The 13170-nt window shown below is 56.3% G+C and overlaps 1 protein-coding gene across 5 annotated transcripts in view; it reads left to right on the top strand.

The window, feature by feature from the left end:
• The window catches only part of FGD3 (FYVE, RhoGEF and PH domain containing 3), a 48446-nt gene that overhangs the window by 16835 nt on the left and 18441 nt on the right, over window positions 1–13170 (top strand). For 4 of the 5 annotated variants that reach the window (XM_019808115.2, XM_002927415.4, XM_011234977.3 and 1 more), the window contains 5 exons: window positions 5157–5296; window positions 5885–6417; window positions 10787–10876; window positions 11530–11666; window positions 12578–12734. In XM_019808115.2, the coding sequence (XP_019663674.1) occupies window positions 5935–6417; window positions 10787–10876; window positions 11530–11666; window positions 12578–12734 (867 nt within the window). In that variant the 5' untranslated portion in view covers window positions 5157–5296; window positions 5885–5934. Of the gene's footprint in view, window positions 1–3042; window positions 3844–5156; window positions 5297–5884; window positions 6418–10786; window positions 10877–11529; window positions 11667–12577; window positions 12735–13170 lie in introns of those variants that run through there. The other variant, XM_019808113.2, reaches the window with a different exon arrangement.

The raw sequence follows: 13170 nt of genomic DNA on the forward strand, positions 1-13170 counted from the left end.
CTCTAAAAAAAAAAAAAAAAAAGGTTTTCCGGCAGTGCTGGCCCTGGGCCAGGCCCTCGCCACAACCTCGCTTCTGCGGGGGCGCAGCGGGCTTTGCGGGGGTGTATGGAGGAACGGCCAGGGTCCAGGCCTGCGGTAAGTTGTAGGCGTGTTTGAATCACTGTTGTGCTGGCCCTCAGGCACACAACTTCTGAGCAGAATTTTTTTTTTAAGATTTTATTTATTTATTTGACAGAGATAGAGACAGCCAGCGAGAGAGGGAACACAAGCAGGGGGAGTGGGAGAGGAAGAAGCAGGCTCCCAGCGGAGGAGGGAGCCTGATGTGGGGCTCGATCCTAGGACCCTGGCATCACGCCCTGAGCCGAAGGCAGATGCTTAACGACTGAGCCACCCCGGCGCCCCTGACGAGAATTTTCTAAAACACGTTCTTTTTTTAAGCTATTTTTTGTGGTAAAGGGCGCTCGACATAAAATCTGTCATTCCACCACTTTCAAGTGTCCAGTTCAGCAGCGTTAAGTGTGTTGGCGTGGTCGTGCAGCCATCCTCCCTGTCCGTCTCCAGAATGTTCCATCCTCACAAACGGAGACCGCGTCCTCATTAAGCTCGACTCTCCGCACCCCCCCGCCCCAGCCCCCGGCGCCCGCCATCCACTCTCTGTCTCTGTGATGTGAGGACTCTGAGGGCCTCCTGCGGTGTGTGTCCTTCTGTGACGGGCACTCGGCATCTGTCCCCGAGGCCCATCCGTGCTGTGGCAGGTGTCAGGGTGTCCTGCCTCTTGAGGGCTGAGGGATGTCCCATCACCAGTATGCCCGCGTGCTGCGTCTGTGTTCGCCCGCCTCGGCCCCTGGGGTTGCCGCCCCGTCCGCTACTGTGAAGAAAGCTGCTGTGGTCGTGGGAAGGCAGTTCTCTGCTTCCAGTTCTTCTGGGAGGAGCGCGTTCTTGAGGACCGGGTGTTGGAATTCGGGATTGAAACCAGAGCAGCGTCTCTAAGCAAAGCTGCAGCCCCCCTAGGAGCCCCTGCCAGGCCCATCCAGCTCACAGGCCGCTGCCCACACGGGCATCTCAGTGCCACAGTGACAGGGAGCTTTTATTTATTTATTTATTTCCCATGACTGCTAAGTTTTCTAAAAAGGATCAATCACTCAACCAGCTTTTGAAAGCACGGGAAGTTTAAGCGACGGTATGAGCTGATGAGGGCATCCCGGCACGCAGGGAGGGCGCCATGTTGATCCCCCTCCTTTGCTCTGTGCTCAGCTTGCCCTGCAGCCCCCGTCCCCAGGTCCCGCTGACCCCAGCGGCATCCCAGAGCACATGGCAGCCCGTCGTCTGTGCCCATCTCCGTATGCTCAGCAGACAGGATGGAGAAGCCCTCGGACAAGGGCTGTGCTTCCAGAGCCTGACGCTGGAGCAAAGCAGCTCCGATCATGGGCCTTTCTCACTGCGGACACAGCCTTGTGGGTTCTGCAGCCTTGTCTTCCGGCCTGGATCTGTGTGCAGTGGCGCCGCCCTGGGTACTTTCGTGCTTGTTTAGATGACCTGCATGTGAACTACCCCCTGAGCTTGGTGGGGCAGAGAGCAACCCCACTGAGTATTGTCGTCTTGCACAAGCCTGGGGCTTGTGCCGGTCAGGGTGGGACAGTTCAGAGACCAACCAGAAGTAGCTGCTGTCAGTAGGGATCAGAGGGTGCCAGGCGCCAGGCAGCAAGAGACGGGGATGGCGGGGGTTCTAGCAGGGGTTTCCATGTTGCTTCTGAGGAGGGACATCTGGCAGCACGTGGGGCTGGGAAGTGCTCGGCCTTGTGGTCCATCTGCAGGACGGTCCCTGCCTGTCTCGGGCAGCCACCGGACAGTGTGAAGACTCCAGAGCCACTTAAATGGTCCACAGCGCCCTGAGCACTTCATTTCTCCATCGTTCTCCAGCGCCTGAACCTCCCCCAGGTTCAGTGTTGGGGCTTTGATGCTGGGTGGTGGCAGCCTCGGGTGTCAGGGGCCCTGAGCTCTGGCTGAGTCTTGCCATGGCTACAGCTCCCCTGCGGTTGTCAGGGGCCAGCCTCACTGAGCTGGAGGATTCAGGGCTTCTAAGGTGAGAGCCAGGACCAGGTAGAGATGGCTGATGACAGCTCCGAGACTCCCATGTTCACCTCCACCCCCACCCTCGCCCTGGATGTGTCAGAGTGAGCCCGGAGCCCAGCCCGGAGTCCAGGGCGGCATGTCTGGTGGGCCCCAGCTCCCAGGGGCTGGTTTTCTCCAGGCCAGCATGGCCAGGGTCGGCCAGCCTTGGCTTCCTTGTCTGAAACAGGACATCATCCACCTTGGTGTCTGTGAGTGAGCAAGTACACAGAGGTGCTGAGCAAGGCTCCTGGCACGTGGGGTGTGTGTGTGCGTGTTGTGGGGGTGCATATGTAGGTGTGGGCACGTGTGCATGTGTGTGCTCCCTCCCCAGAGCCCCCTGCTCCCCTGCACAGTGTGGAGCGCAGGTGGGAACTGGGCTGGCCTTCCCTGGTGCTGACCTTGACCTTGGAAAGGCAGTGGGGAGACCAGTCCTGAGGTGAACAAGGCTATAGGCTACATCCCACAGCTTCCTGAATCAGACTGGGGGGTGGTCCTCTCTGCTGTTGTACCCCACACTCTGCTCCCTGTGGGACGTCTTTTATGTTGAGCTTCGGGCTTTCCCGTCTGGCCGAGCTGGGTCTGCTGCCCTTGGAAGAAGAGGTGGTCATGGCTCACGGGTCTCTAGGGGAAGGGTGCAGCCCAGTCCTCCGGATGGGAATGACCAGGTGGGCACCAGGGCTGCTGGAGCCTCCCCAGGCTGCAGGCCTGCCACCTGTGCTCTGCCTGACCCCTGTCCCTTCTGTAAAAATGGCACTTGGGGGGCACCTGGGTGGCTCAGTTGGTGAAGCGTCTGCCTTTCACTCAGGTCATGATCCCAGGGTCCTGGGATTGAGCCCCACATCGGGCTCCCTGCTCAGTGGGGAGCCTGCTTTTCCCTCTGCCCCTCCCCCTGCTTGTGCTCTCACTCCCTCACACTCTTTCCCTCAAACAAATAAATAAAATCTTTAAAAAAATGGCACTTGAGGAACGTTGACTTGCCAGGTTGGCTCAAGTCAGAGGCATCGCTGTCTGTGAGGTATACTGACACGGTGGACTGTACGTGTCCCCGTGAAACAGTCTCCCCGGTCGTGACGGTGAGTCCGTCCATCGTCTCAGACCACAGGTTAGTGTGTGTCTCCTGGAACTCGTGTAGACGGAAAAGCAGGTGTGTACCTTGTCTTCCGTCCGTCGGCTTGCACTGTGCACAGTTCTCTCTAGAGCCCTCGCCCAGCATTCCGGAGAGATTTGTGTAGAGTTGGTATCATTTCTTCCTTGGTGTTTGCTAGAATTCATCCCGGAAGCCTTGTAAGCCTGGAGTTTTCTCTGTGGAAAAGTGTTTACAGACATTTCTTGTGCTTGGTGTTGTTTGAGATTCTTGGATCTGTGGATTTACAGCTTCCGTTAAATCAGGAACTGTGGTCATTACTTCTGCAAACACCTCCTGCCCGCCCCCCTTTTGGGACTCCAGTTACACACGTGTTGTGCTGCGGGCGTTTGCTCGCGTCGCTCTCTCTGTGTGCCTCAGTGTGGAGGGTTTCTGCTGCTGTCTCCCCGGACCCACTCGTCTTCTACGGCGTCTACAAGTTCCTCTCCCGCAGGCCTTGAGCTCACACTCGGGGGTTTTCACCTCTGGAAGCTGGAGGTGTGCGTCCACGTCTCTGCTGACCGTGTGCACGGCTGCGCCAGCTCGAGCGCTCGTCACTGCTCTCAAGGGCTGGTCGGGGAAGCAGTGATGCGGCCAGTAAACAACAGGTGGGCGTCCTGGGACCGGAGCAGAGCTCCCTGTGGGTCGAATCGCCCCCCGTCGCCGGTGCGGACCAGCATTGGCCAGCCTGTGCCTGCACCACTGCTGTTCCCTCTGGCCGTTCCTCCTCAGTCTCAGGGCACCCCCCCCCCGGTGTGTGCCGACCATCCTTGGGGGTCCTGCAGGCCTCTGCCCCCTGACGGGGCTGTCTTACCAGTGCTCTGCCCCGTGACCTCCACCTCCTCGGTCTCCTGCACTGTCCCTCAGGCCCGTGCGTGGGAAGTGCGGTGACAGAGGCTTGGGTCCACCTGGCACCCCCCTCTCCGCAGGGAGCTCGGTTTCCACCTGTTGGGGGCACGTGCTTTCGCTGTCGGTGGAGGGTGACCAGGAGCGGGACACCCTGAGGTGGGGATGCAGAGGCTCCGTCTGGCACCAGGTGGCCACACTGGACACACGGGGGCTGAGCACGGCCCGCATTCCACGGCGCGTGCGCAGGGCTGTGTCATGTCTGTGTGCTGGGAACTTGAGTTTATCTCCTGTGCTATGAGAGGAATGCAGTAAAGCATGTATTTTCTGTTTGGAAACCTTCGTATTTCTCCCCACGAAGCTCGTCCAGAACGTGGCAGGGCCAACGGTGTGTGTGCACGCTGCTCTGGCTTTCGTGTCGCTTAGAGGAAGGTCCACCCCGGAGCAGTTTGGCCACATGGGAAGCCAGCTGCGCCGCAGGTGTCATAGGCAGAGCCGGGGCCTCATGGCTCAGCCGAACCAAGGTGGTGGCCGCACTTCCTACGCACACTGCCCAGAAGTCTTCCTGCCGGCAAGGCGCCGGGGGCAGGCTCTGGACACCTTTACGGTTCTGTGAGAGTGAGAGGAAGCTCCATCTCCACTGATGGTGCTGCAGCCTGGCTTGCGAGGGAGGAGGGGAGCGTGTGCGGCTCTGCGGACCACTAGGCTGATTGTGGGTGTGAGCCCTGGGCGCCTGTGTTTGCAGGTGTCAGGGGGTGCTCGGGCGTGGCTGGGAGGTGCCCCCTGGCCCTCTGCACACCGGGTGGGACCCTACTTCCCCAGCATGGGGACCATGGGCGGGGACGGTCAGTTCTTGCTTGGAGTTTCTGGCTGGGCCCTCAGAGCTGCCCCTGTGCTCGGGCAGGAAGCCATGTGCTCAGTCTGCCTGCGGCCTGTGACCTGTTCAGGGCTGCCGGCGCTGGGCGGGGCCACGGAGCTGCCCTTCCACCCTTGGCCTTTGGAGCTGGACTGACACCTGGCCACCGCAGGTGCTGGTGGAGAAGGCAGCTTTCATGCTCCTGGCATGTTGTTTCAGGACCCCCGTTTCAAACCCATTGGACAGGAAGGAGATTTTCAGCCAACCTCCCAGCCCCACTCACGCTCACAGCCTGAGGCAGCCAACGCAGACCCTGAACACAGCCAGCAGGGAGCCGGGTGCAGAGACCTGGGCGTCAGGTGAGTGGGGTCAAAGGAAGATTCCGGGGAATGTCGATCTCCCCTGGTTGCGTCCCCCCTCGACCCTCCCACACTGATTCCTCACTCACCTCTCCTCTGTGAGGGCGTCCAGGAGAGATGGGCGGTGAAAGCAGCAAGTGCCTTCAGGGCGCTTTGTGTGGGAGGGGTGGAATTTGGAGCAAAGCCTGGCCTCCCTGGCCCAGGTCTCTGGACGATGCGGGTCTCAGTGATGCCAAGGGCACTCACGACAGTTATTTTTGTGCGTGTAGTTTAAATGTGGGTTCACACTGCGGGATTTCTTCCCTCCTTTTTACCTCCCTCTTTCCTTCCGTCTGTCTCTTTTCCTTCTTTTTTTTGTAACATAGAAGAAATTCATTTTTAAAATAAAATGCTCTCCAGTTGCCATTCCCCAAAATTGCCTGTCTGGACAGGACCCAGCTGGAGCTGTGTGGGCTGTTCATTCCACACAGGGCCCCCTTCCACCTCCGCCCTTCTCTGGGGGGACACGCCTGGGGGCTACACTCCGGGCTGTGCGCAGGGGCTGGTCCATGCCTGGCTGGCATTTACCCTGCTCATTTCCCCCCACAGGAAGCCCCCCGGCCATCTCCCCACGGAGCTCAGGGAGCTCCACTTTGAGGATGGAGTCAGGAGGGGGACCCTCAACAGCCCAGGCCCCCGTTGCTGCCCTGGGGGAGCTGAACTCTGGGCCTGGCTGCTCCTCCCTGGAGCTTCCGAGGGCAGACCCAGGGAAGCTCCAAGCACTGCCACTTGGGCCTAGACCCCACAGCAAGGACCCCGACCCCGGGAACCCTGGCAGCCCAGCTACTGCCAGGGACGGTCCCCCAGACACGGGCCCCTCGGGGGAGCTGAACGGTGGCGCTAAGCTTCCTAACCGGGACAGCGGGATCGACAGCCCGTCCTGCAGCGTGGCTAGTGAGCAGTTCCCCTGCGAGGAGGGCGGCGAGGCTGGCCAGGGCCCTGCAGTCCTGGGGCCGCACCTGGACCCAGCCCCAGATGGCAAGGCCCTGCAGGAGGCGGCTGATAGCGACGTGGGCGAAGGTAGCGGTGAGGAGCCCGACCCCGGGAACAGCCCCCCAGGGGCCCCTGCGGACCCGGCCAAGGTAGGCCACCCTCGAATCCTGGTATGGCAGGGGCTCTTCTGAGGGGTCGTGAGGTCAGAGAGGCCCAACGATGGGTCAGCAGGGAGGGCAGGGACCCCGGCATCTAAGGTGACAACCTCACTCCCAAGCCTAGGTTTTGCAAGGGGGCACAGGGACCCCACCCCCTGGGGGCCATGGTAGTAGGTCTCCACGCTCTCAGAGCCACTACCACACCCTTTGCCAGAGCTGGCTGCCCACGTTGCAGAGCCCCTGTGTTATGAATGGGGAACCTCAGGGTCACCATGGGGGCATGGCAGGGGTGGGAAGGGAGCCTGGGCATGGGAGCCGAGCCCCAAGCAGACGCGCCAAGAAGCAGGTATGCCCGTGGCATGGCGGGCCTGCTGTGAGAGAGCCCATGTGCGTCTTGACAGCATCTTGGGCTCTGGGCTCTGCACTGGGACGTGTGGGGATGAGGAAGTGAAGCCGAGGGTCCCTGCCTCAGAGACATCGCCTGTGCACAGGGAGAGTGGCGTAAGTGACCGGGTCCCGAGAGCAGCTCAGGAGACACCAGGTCTACTGGCCTGGTGGAGACAGTACTGGCTAATGTGCCCGTGACAGAAGACGGCCTGGTGGACAAAGGGCAGCCTCATGCTTGCAGTGTGTGAGCCAATTTCTGGGGGCGCGGGTGGGCGGGAGCCGTGTTTTGACCTAGGGTTTGTTATTGTTCAGTTACGGTAACACCAACAGATCAGGAGACCACAGCCATTGAAAAAATAGTTTGTAGCTTAGAGTTCCCAAGAGGAGGGGCACCTGGGGCCATGCGGGAAGGACCAGAGTGGGTCAGGAGGCAGAGGGGTGGGAACTGTGCTCGAGAGCCTGTCCTGTGGTTTCCGTGGGAAGGAACAGGAGAAGCAGGGCGAGCAGGTTTAGGGTTAGCTGGCTTGAGCGACTTGCGCTGCGCAGAGGCTGTCCCAGATGTGAGCTACCCGGGCCTGAGTGACCAGGGAGGTGCTGGGGTGGCTCTGGGGAGGCTGGTTTACATGAAAAGCACAGCATGTGGATCAATAAGGACCCAAGATGTGCAGACATCCTACAACATAGAAACTGAGTGACGTGGTTCCTACGGGCCACGCCACCCATGGCTCTCAAGGAGTGCTCCGGGGGGAGCTTAGCTGGTTGTCCGTCTCCCAGGTGGTGGGGGCAAGTGCACACCCCAGGCCTGCTGCCCTCCTGCCCACACAGGCTCTGGGGGAAGGCCCTAGCATTCATGTCTGTAATATGGAGTTGCTGACACTTGTGGGTCTGTCTGCTCCGTCAGGCACTGGCCCATCCTCGGGGTGAGGCGTGCACTGGGACCTGGCACCCTGTGCCTCCCGACCCCCACCCAGGTAGCGGGAGGGCTGCTCCTGCGGAAGTCACCCTTTGTAATGAAGAGGAAGTTCCATGTACTGCTGTTTCTGTCACAGAGGGACAGTGAATCTTGTCAGATGCTCCTTCTGCCTCCATTCAGGTCATCACGAGGGCTTCATTGTGGGTTGAGCCCCAGAATAAACCTCCCTTGGTCGTGGTGTCCGGTCCTTATCTGCACTGTTGGGTCAGGTTTGCCAGCGTCCTGTTCAGGACTTGTGCATCACAGTGCACCAGGGCCGTCCATCTGCAGTGTCTCGTAAGGTCCCTGCCTGCTGTGGCGTCAGGGAGGTGCTGGGCTCACAGGGATCAGACATGGTGTCTCCTCTTCAATGTTTTGGAAGCATTTGTGAAAGATCGGTATTAAATTTCCAGTGAAGCCATATGGTCCTGGGCTTTTTTTGGGGGGGGAAGATTTTTATTGCATATTCAATCCACTTTCTCAATGATGGTTGTTCAGATTTCCTGTTCCTTCATGTCTTCAGTCTGGGTATGTTTCTAGGAGTTTATCCATTCAACTGGGCTGTCTGGTTTGTTGGAGCGTAATTGTTCACATCAGTCTCATGATCGTTCTCATTTCTGTGATGTCAGTTGTAATGTTTCCTCTTTTATTTCTAATATTATTTGAGTCTTTTCTATTTCTTAATTTAGTTAAGGGTTTGTGAATTTTGTTGATCTCTCCAAAAAACAACTCAGTTTTGTTGATTTTTTCCATTGTTTTTCTAGTCTCTGTTTCATTTATCTCTGTTCTGATCTCTGTTATTTCCTTCCTTCTGACTGGTTGGGGTTTAATGTGTTCTTTTTCTAATCTCTTGAAGTGTGAAGTTACGTCATCGATTTGAGATCTTTCTTCCTTTTTCACACACACTTTTACGGATATGAATGTCCCTCTGAGCGGCCTTTGCTGCATCCCATAAATTTTGGTGTTTGTGTTTTCATTTTCATTTGTTTCAAGCTGTTTTTTAATTTCCTTTGTGACTTTGATTCTTCTTGAAGACCGTGTTGTTTAATTTCTACTTATCTGTGGGTTTCCCAATTTTTCTTGTGTTGTTAATTTCTAGTTTCGTTCTATTGTGATTGGAAAAATACTTTATATGATTTCAATCTTTTTCGGTCTTTTTTAATCTTTTTTTTTAAAGACTTTATTTATTTGTCAGAGAGAGAGAGAGCACGTGCATGTGCACAAGTGGGGGAGCTGCAAACAGAGGGAGAGAGAGAAGCAGGCTCCCCACTGAGCAAGGAGCCTGATGTGGGACTCAATCCCAGGACCCTGAGATCACGACCTGAGCTAAAGGCAGACCTTCACCAACTGAGCCACCCAGGCGTCCCAATCTTAAGTTTGTTAATGCTTGTTTTGGGGCCTGATATGTAGACCGTCCTGGAGAATGTTCCATGTGCACTTGAGAAGAACGTGCCTTCTCCCGTTGTTGGGTGGAGGGATTGGTGTCTGTGTGTCTATTCACACCCTCTGTGTCCTTACTGATATTCTGTCCACGTGTCCTGTCCAGTGTTGAAAACGCAGTGCTGAAGTCTCCTACTATTATTGTGTTGCTGTTTCCCCCTTCAATTCTATCAAAGTTTGCTTCATATGTTTAGGACTTATGAGGTTTGGTGCATAAATATTTGTTTAAAGTTTTTTAAGTTTTTTATTAAAGTCCTCTCTACACTCAACATGGGGCTCAAACTCATAACCCCGAGATCAAGAGTCCCACACTCTTCTGATGAAGCCTGCCAGGTGCCCCTGGTGCATAAATATTTTTAATTGTTCTATCTTCTCAGAGCGTTGGTCCTTTTATCATCATATGATGTTCATCTTCGTGTCTGGGAACAGTCTCTTCTTTGAAGTCTGTTTTGTCTGGTATCAGAGCGCCGGCTCCTGCTCTGTTTTGGTCTCCATTTGCATGGCAGATCTTTCCTAACCTTCCACTTCCAGCCTTTGCGTGTCCTTACATCTAAAGTGAGTGTCTTGTGGACAGAATGTAGTTGGATGCTGTTTTTAAAATCCATTCAGCCAATCCATGTCTTTCTATTAGGGTGTTTAGTCTATTTACATTTAAAGTAATTACTGACAGGGAGGGATGGTTGCCATTTTGATAGTTGTTTTCCACACATCTTGTGGCTTTTTTGTCCCTTTCTTAGAGCCTGACTTATTTTTCATTGAATTTTTGTAGTAGTATGTTTTGATTCCCTTCTCGTTTCCTTTTATGGATATTCTATAGATATTTTCTTTGTGGTTGCCATTGAAATCACATAAAACACCTTAAAGTCAGAGCCTTCTGTTCTAAATCACACCTGCAGAGCGTCAGCTCTCGCACACGGCTGGCCTCGGTTTCCAGGGCTTTCAAACTCTGGTGCGAGTCCTGGTGGGGCTCCCAGTTGGGCAGAAGCCAGCGGTCCCTTGGGCAGTCCCCAGACAAGCCAGAGCTCTGGATGCATGGTTCACCACCTCATTCCATCCTGAGTGGGGACCTCCAGCGTAGGGACTACATTCCACATGGGCCCCATTATGCTGCCTGGGGAGGGACTCAAAAGGGCCGTGCCAGATGCTGCTGGGTTTCCCCATTTGCTGGAATCTCTTCTTGGTTTTACCGTGACGCGGGGGTGGTAGCTTCTCAGCTCTTCTCTGGAGTTCTCACGGAGGGATTCTGGTCCATATGTTGTTGGCGCCATGTCTCTGGGGAAAGGAGGGCCTGTAGCTTTCTAGTCTGCCGTCTTGCTGACAGCAGGCCACAAAATATTTTGATGTGGCTGCTGTAGCTGCTCTGTGGTCAAGGAGGACAGAGTTGTCTCTGGGTTGCAGAAGCTTTTTGGGGGGGTTGGCAGAAGCTGCTGTGCCTTCCCCAGAAACTTCCCTGAAAAGTCCATCTCTGAGAACTGAGGCCCCTGCCCCAGTGCTAGTGGCCTCTTCTGGCCCCCAGGCCCCTTGGTGGCCCCTGGTGTCAGACCCCGCCTCCCCAGGGAGCTGTGGTTCCTCTCTCTGCAGTGCTCCGAGCCCCAGAAGCTACTCCACATCGCTCAGGAGCTCCTGCACACGGAGGAGACCTACGTGCGGCGGTTGCACCTGCTGGACCAGGTAGCCCCCAGGGTGGGGTCCCACCTTTGTGCGCTGCCAGTTTCAGAGGCAAGGTCCCCGTCTCTTAGCACTGGCTAGGCCTTCCAGCTGGAGTATGAGTGCCTTCACACTAAGACTCAGGCCACTGTGAGTCTCCTCCAGCAACTCCTCCTTTTTGCTGTCTGAGCCTGGGGCTCTGGGGTGAAGGTCCTGTCCCGTCACATGGGGGTGGGGGGACGGTTCTTCCTGGCAGTTGCATTATCTGAGCATGTAGATAGCCTCTGGAAATCTTGCTGCGTGAATACACTCGCCCTGTCCCCATAGCAGCCTGGGGTTTATGAGCACAGGAAGGAAATGTCTGGTGGACACCCAGAGTTCTGCCAGGTACTGCTTCTGCGTGTAGCTCACAGAGCGGAGAAAGGAAATCGGGACCCTCCAGTTCCCGTGAGAGGTGGGCGGAGGCAGGACAGCCTGTCCCCATCAGCAGAGGCCTCACCCGTAGTCCTTAGCCATGACTGAGCTTGCTTTAAACCCGTAGGTTTGAGCCAGTTTGATGAAGCGAAGGTTCATTAGGAAAGCAGGAGGCCGTGGGGGCCTCTCCCTCCCCTCTCCCCCAGCGAAGGCAGCTGTAGCCGCCCCCTCAGCGCCCATTCTGTGGGCCTGTGCACCCCCAGGTTTTCTGCACCCAGCTGATGGAAGCAGGCATCCCTTCAGAGGTCACCACGGGCATCTTCTCCAACATCTCCTCCATCTATCGCTTCCACGGGCACTTCCTCCTCCCCGAGCTGCAGACCCGGATCACACAGGAGTGGTGAGTGTGGCTCTTGGTTCCCGGCAAGGGGGGTGGAGGGGGTCCCCGTGACTCCGTCAGGGCAACGGTGTGGGATTCTCGTGGCCAGTGGTGTCTCAGTCCGGGATTTGTGTGCCTGAGAGACAGGCAGGCACGTAGGGGCCGGTCTCGCAGGCCCTGGTTCCTTCCTTGCACCGTGTCCCCAAGGCCATTGGATAAAAGTCCAGAGCCCGACTGACCTTCTGTCTACACTTGTTAAAAATGGGTTTTCTCCACGAGGCCCAAGAGAGACTCCGCGTGCACAGACTGCCGGGAAGGAACCTGGGAAGAAGGCTCGCCCGCCCACCTTCACAGGCAGCCCGCCTTCCGGTCACGTCCGCTAGAGCACGTTCTCGTGATGCCGCTGCACATGGCTCTGTGCACATGCTTGCTTGCTTTTTGATGATGTCAAATGGTCACTTCCCTTAGAGCCGTGGTTCAAAGGTCAAAGACCATTGGTATATTTTATGCTTCTTGAAGTTTATTTTCAAATCCCCGTTGGCGCCAGTATCAATACTAACCTGCTGCTTTCCTGTGACGTTGCCAGCGTCTGCTCGTCCCGTTGTTGCTGAAGTTTGCTCCTCTGAGGGATAACATGGGGCCTCACGGATTCTCTTTGATGAGCAGCCTGTCATTTGGGCAGTCGCAGCACCACTGGCACCCCTGGCCTGACGCAGAGGTCCTGTGTCCGCATGGTTGAAAAGCCCATGCGATCCTCTCGTTTACCTCCGTGTAACACGTGGTTTCCTCCTGTATGATACAGGGGAGGAAAGTAAGGGTCAGAGAGGGTGACCGGTTTGCCCACCATCACACAGTGCTGGAGTTGGGCCGTTGCCCCGTGGCTTCTGCCCTGGCCCAAGCTGTTTCTCTGATGATCTCTCTTCCCTACAAAGGGACATGAACCCCCGACTCGGGGACATCCTGCAGAAGCTGGCCCCGTTCCTCAAGATGTACGGAGAGTACGTCAAGAACTTTGACCGGGCCGTTGAGCTAGTGAGCACCTGGACCCAGCGCTCGCCAGTGTTCCAGGACATCGTCCAGGGCATCCAGGTAGGGCGGCCAGGCCGGCTGCATGGCACGTGCTGGGGTCACGCCTGAGCATGGGGAAATTCACCGAAGCGGTAGCACGTGTCCAGCTCTGCTGAATCATTCCGGGACACAAATCCCTGTCATTTCATGGAGGGGACGTGCCTCCGAGAGGGGGTGTGATCTGTTTCCTCACTGTTGTTCGGTGGACTCTGGATCCCAATGCAACTGCGACTCCTGCCTCCCTCTGAGGCCCCCACACCCTCCGCTGGGCAGGCCTGTGGAGACCTGCTCATCCCCCTTCTTTTTTCCCTCTTCCAGCAAACAGTCCTTTCTCATCTCTTTAGTCTTTTTTTCTTATGAATTTGCTAGCTTTTATACATTAAATACATTTTCTGTTATCTGTCTTATATAAGTTATTTTTTCCATTGATCTTTTATTTTATAATTTTATTTATGAT

The sequence above is a fragment of the Ailuropoda melanoleuca genome, chromosome 17 (genome assembly GCF_002007445.2).
Source record: "Ailuropoda melanoleuca isolate Jingjing chromosome 17, ASM200744v2, whole genome shotgun sequence".
NCBI classification, from domain to species: Eukaryota; Metazoa; Chordata; class Mammalia; order Carnivora; family Ursidae; genus Ailuropoda; species Ailuropoda melanoleuca.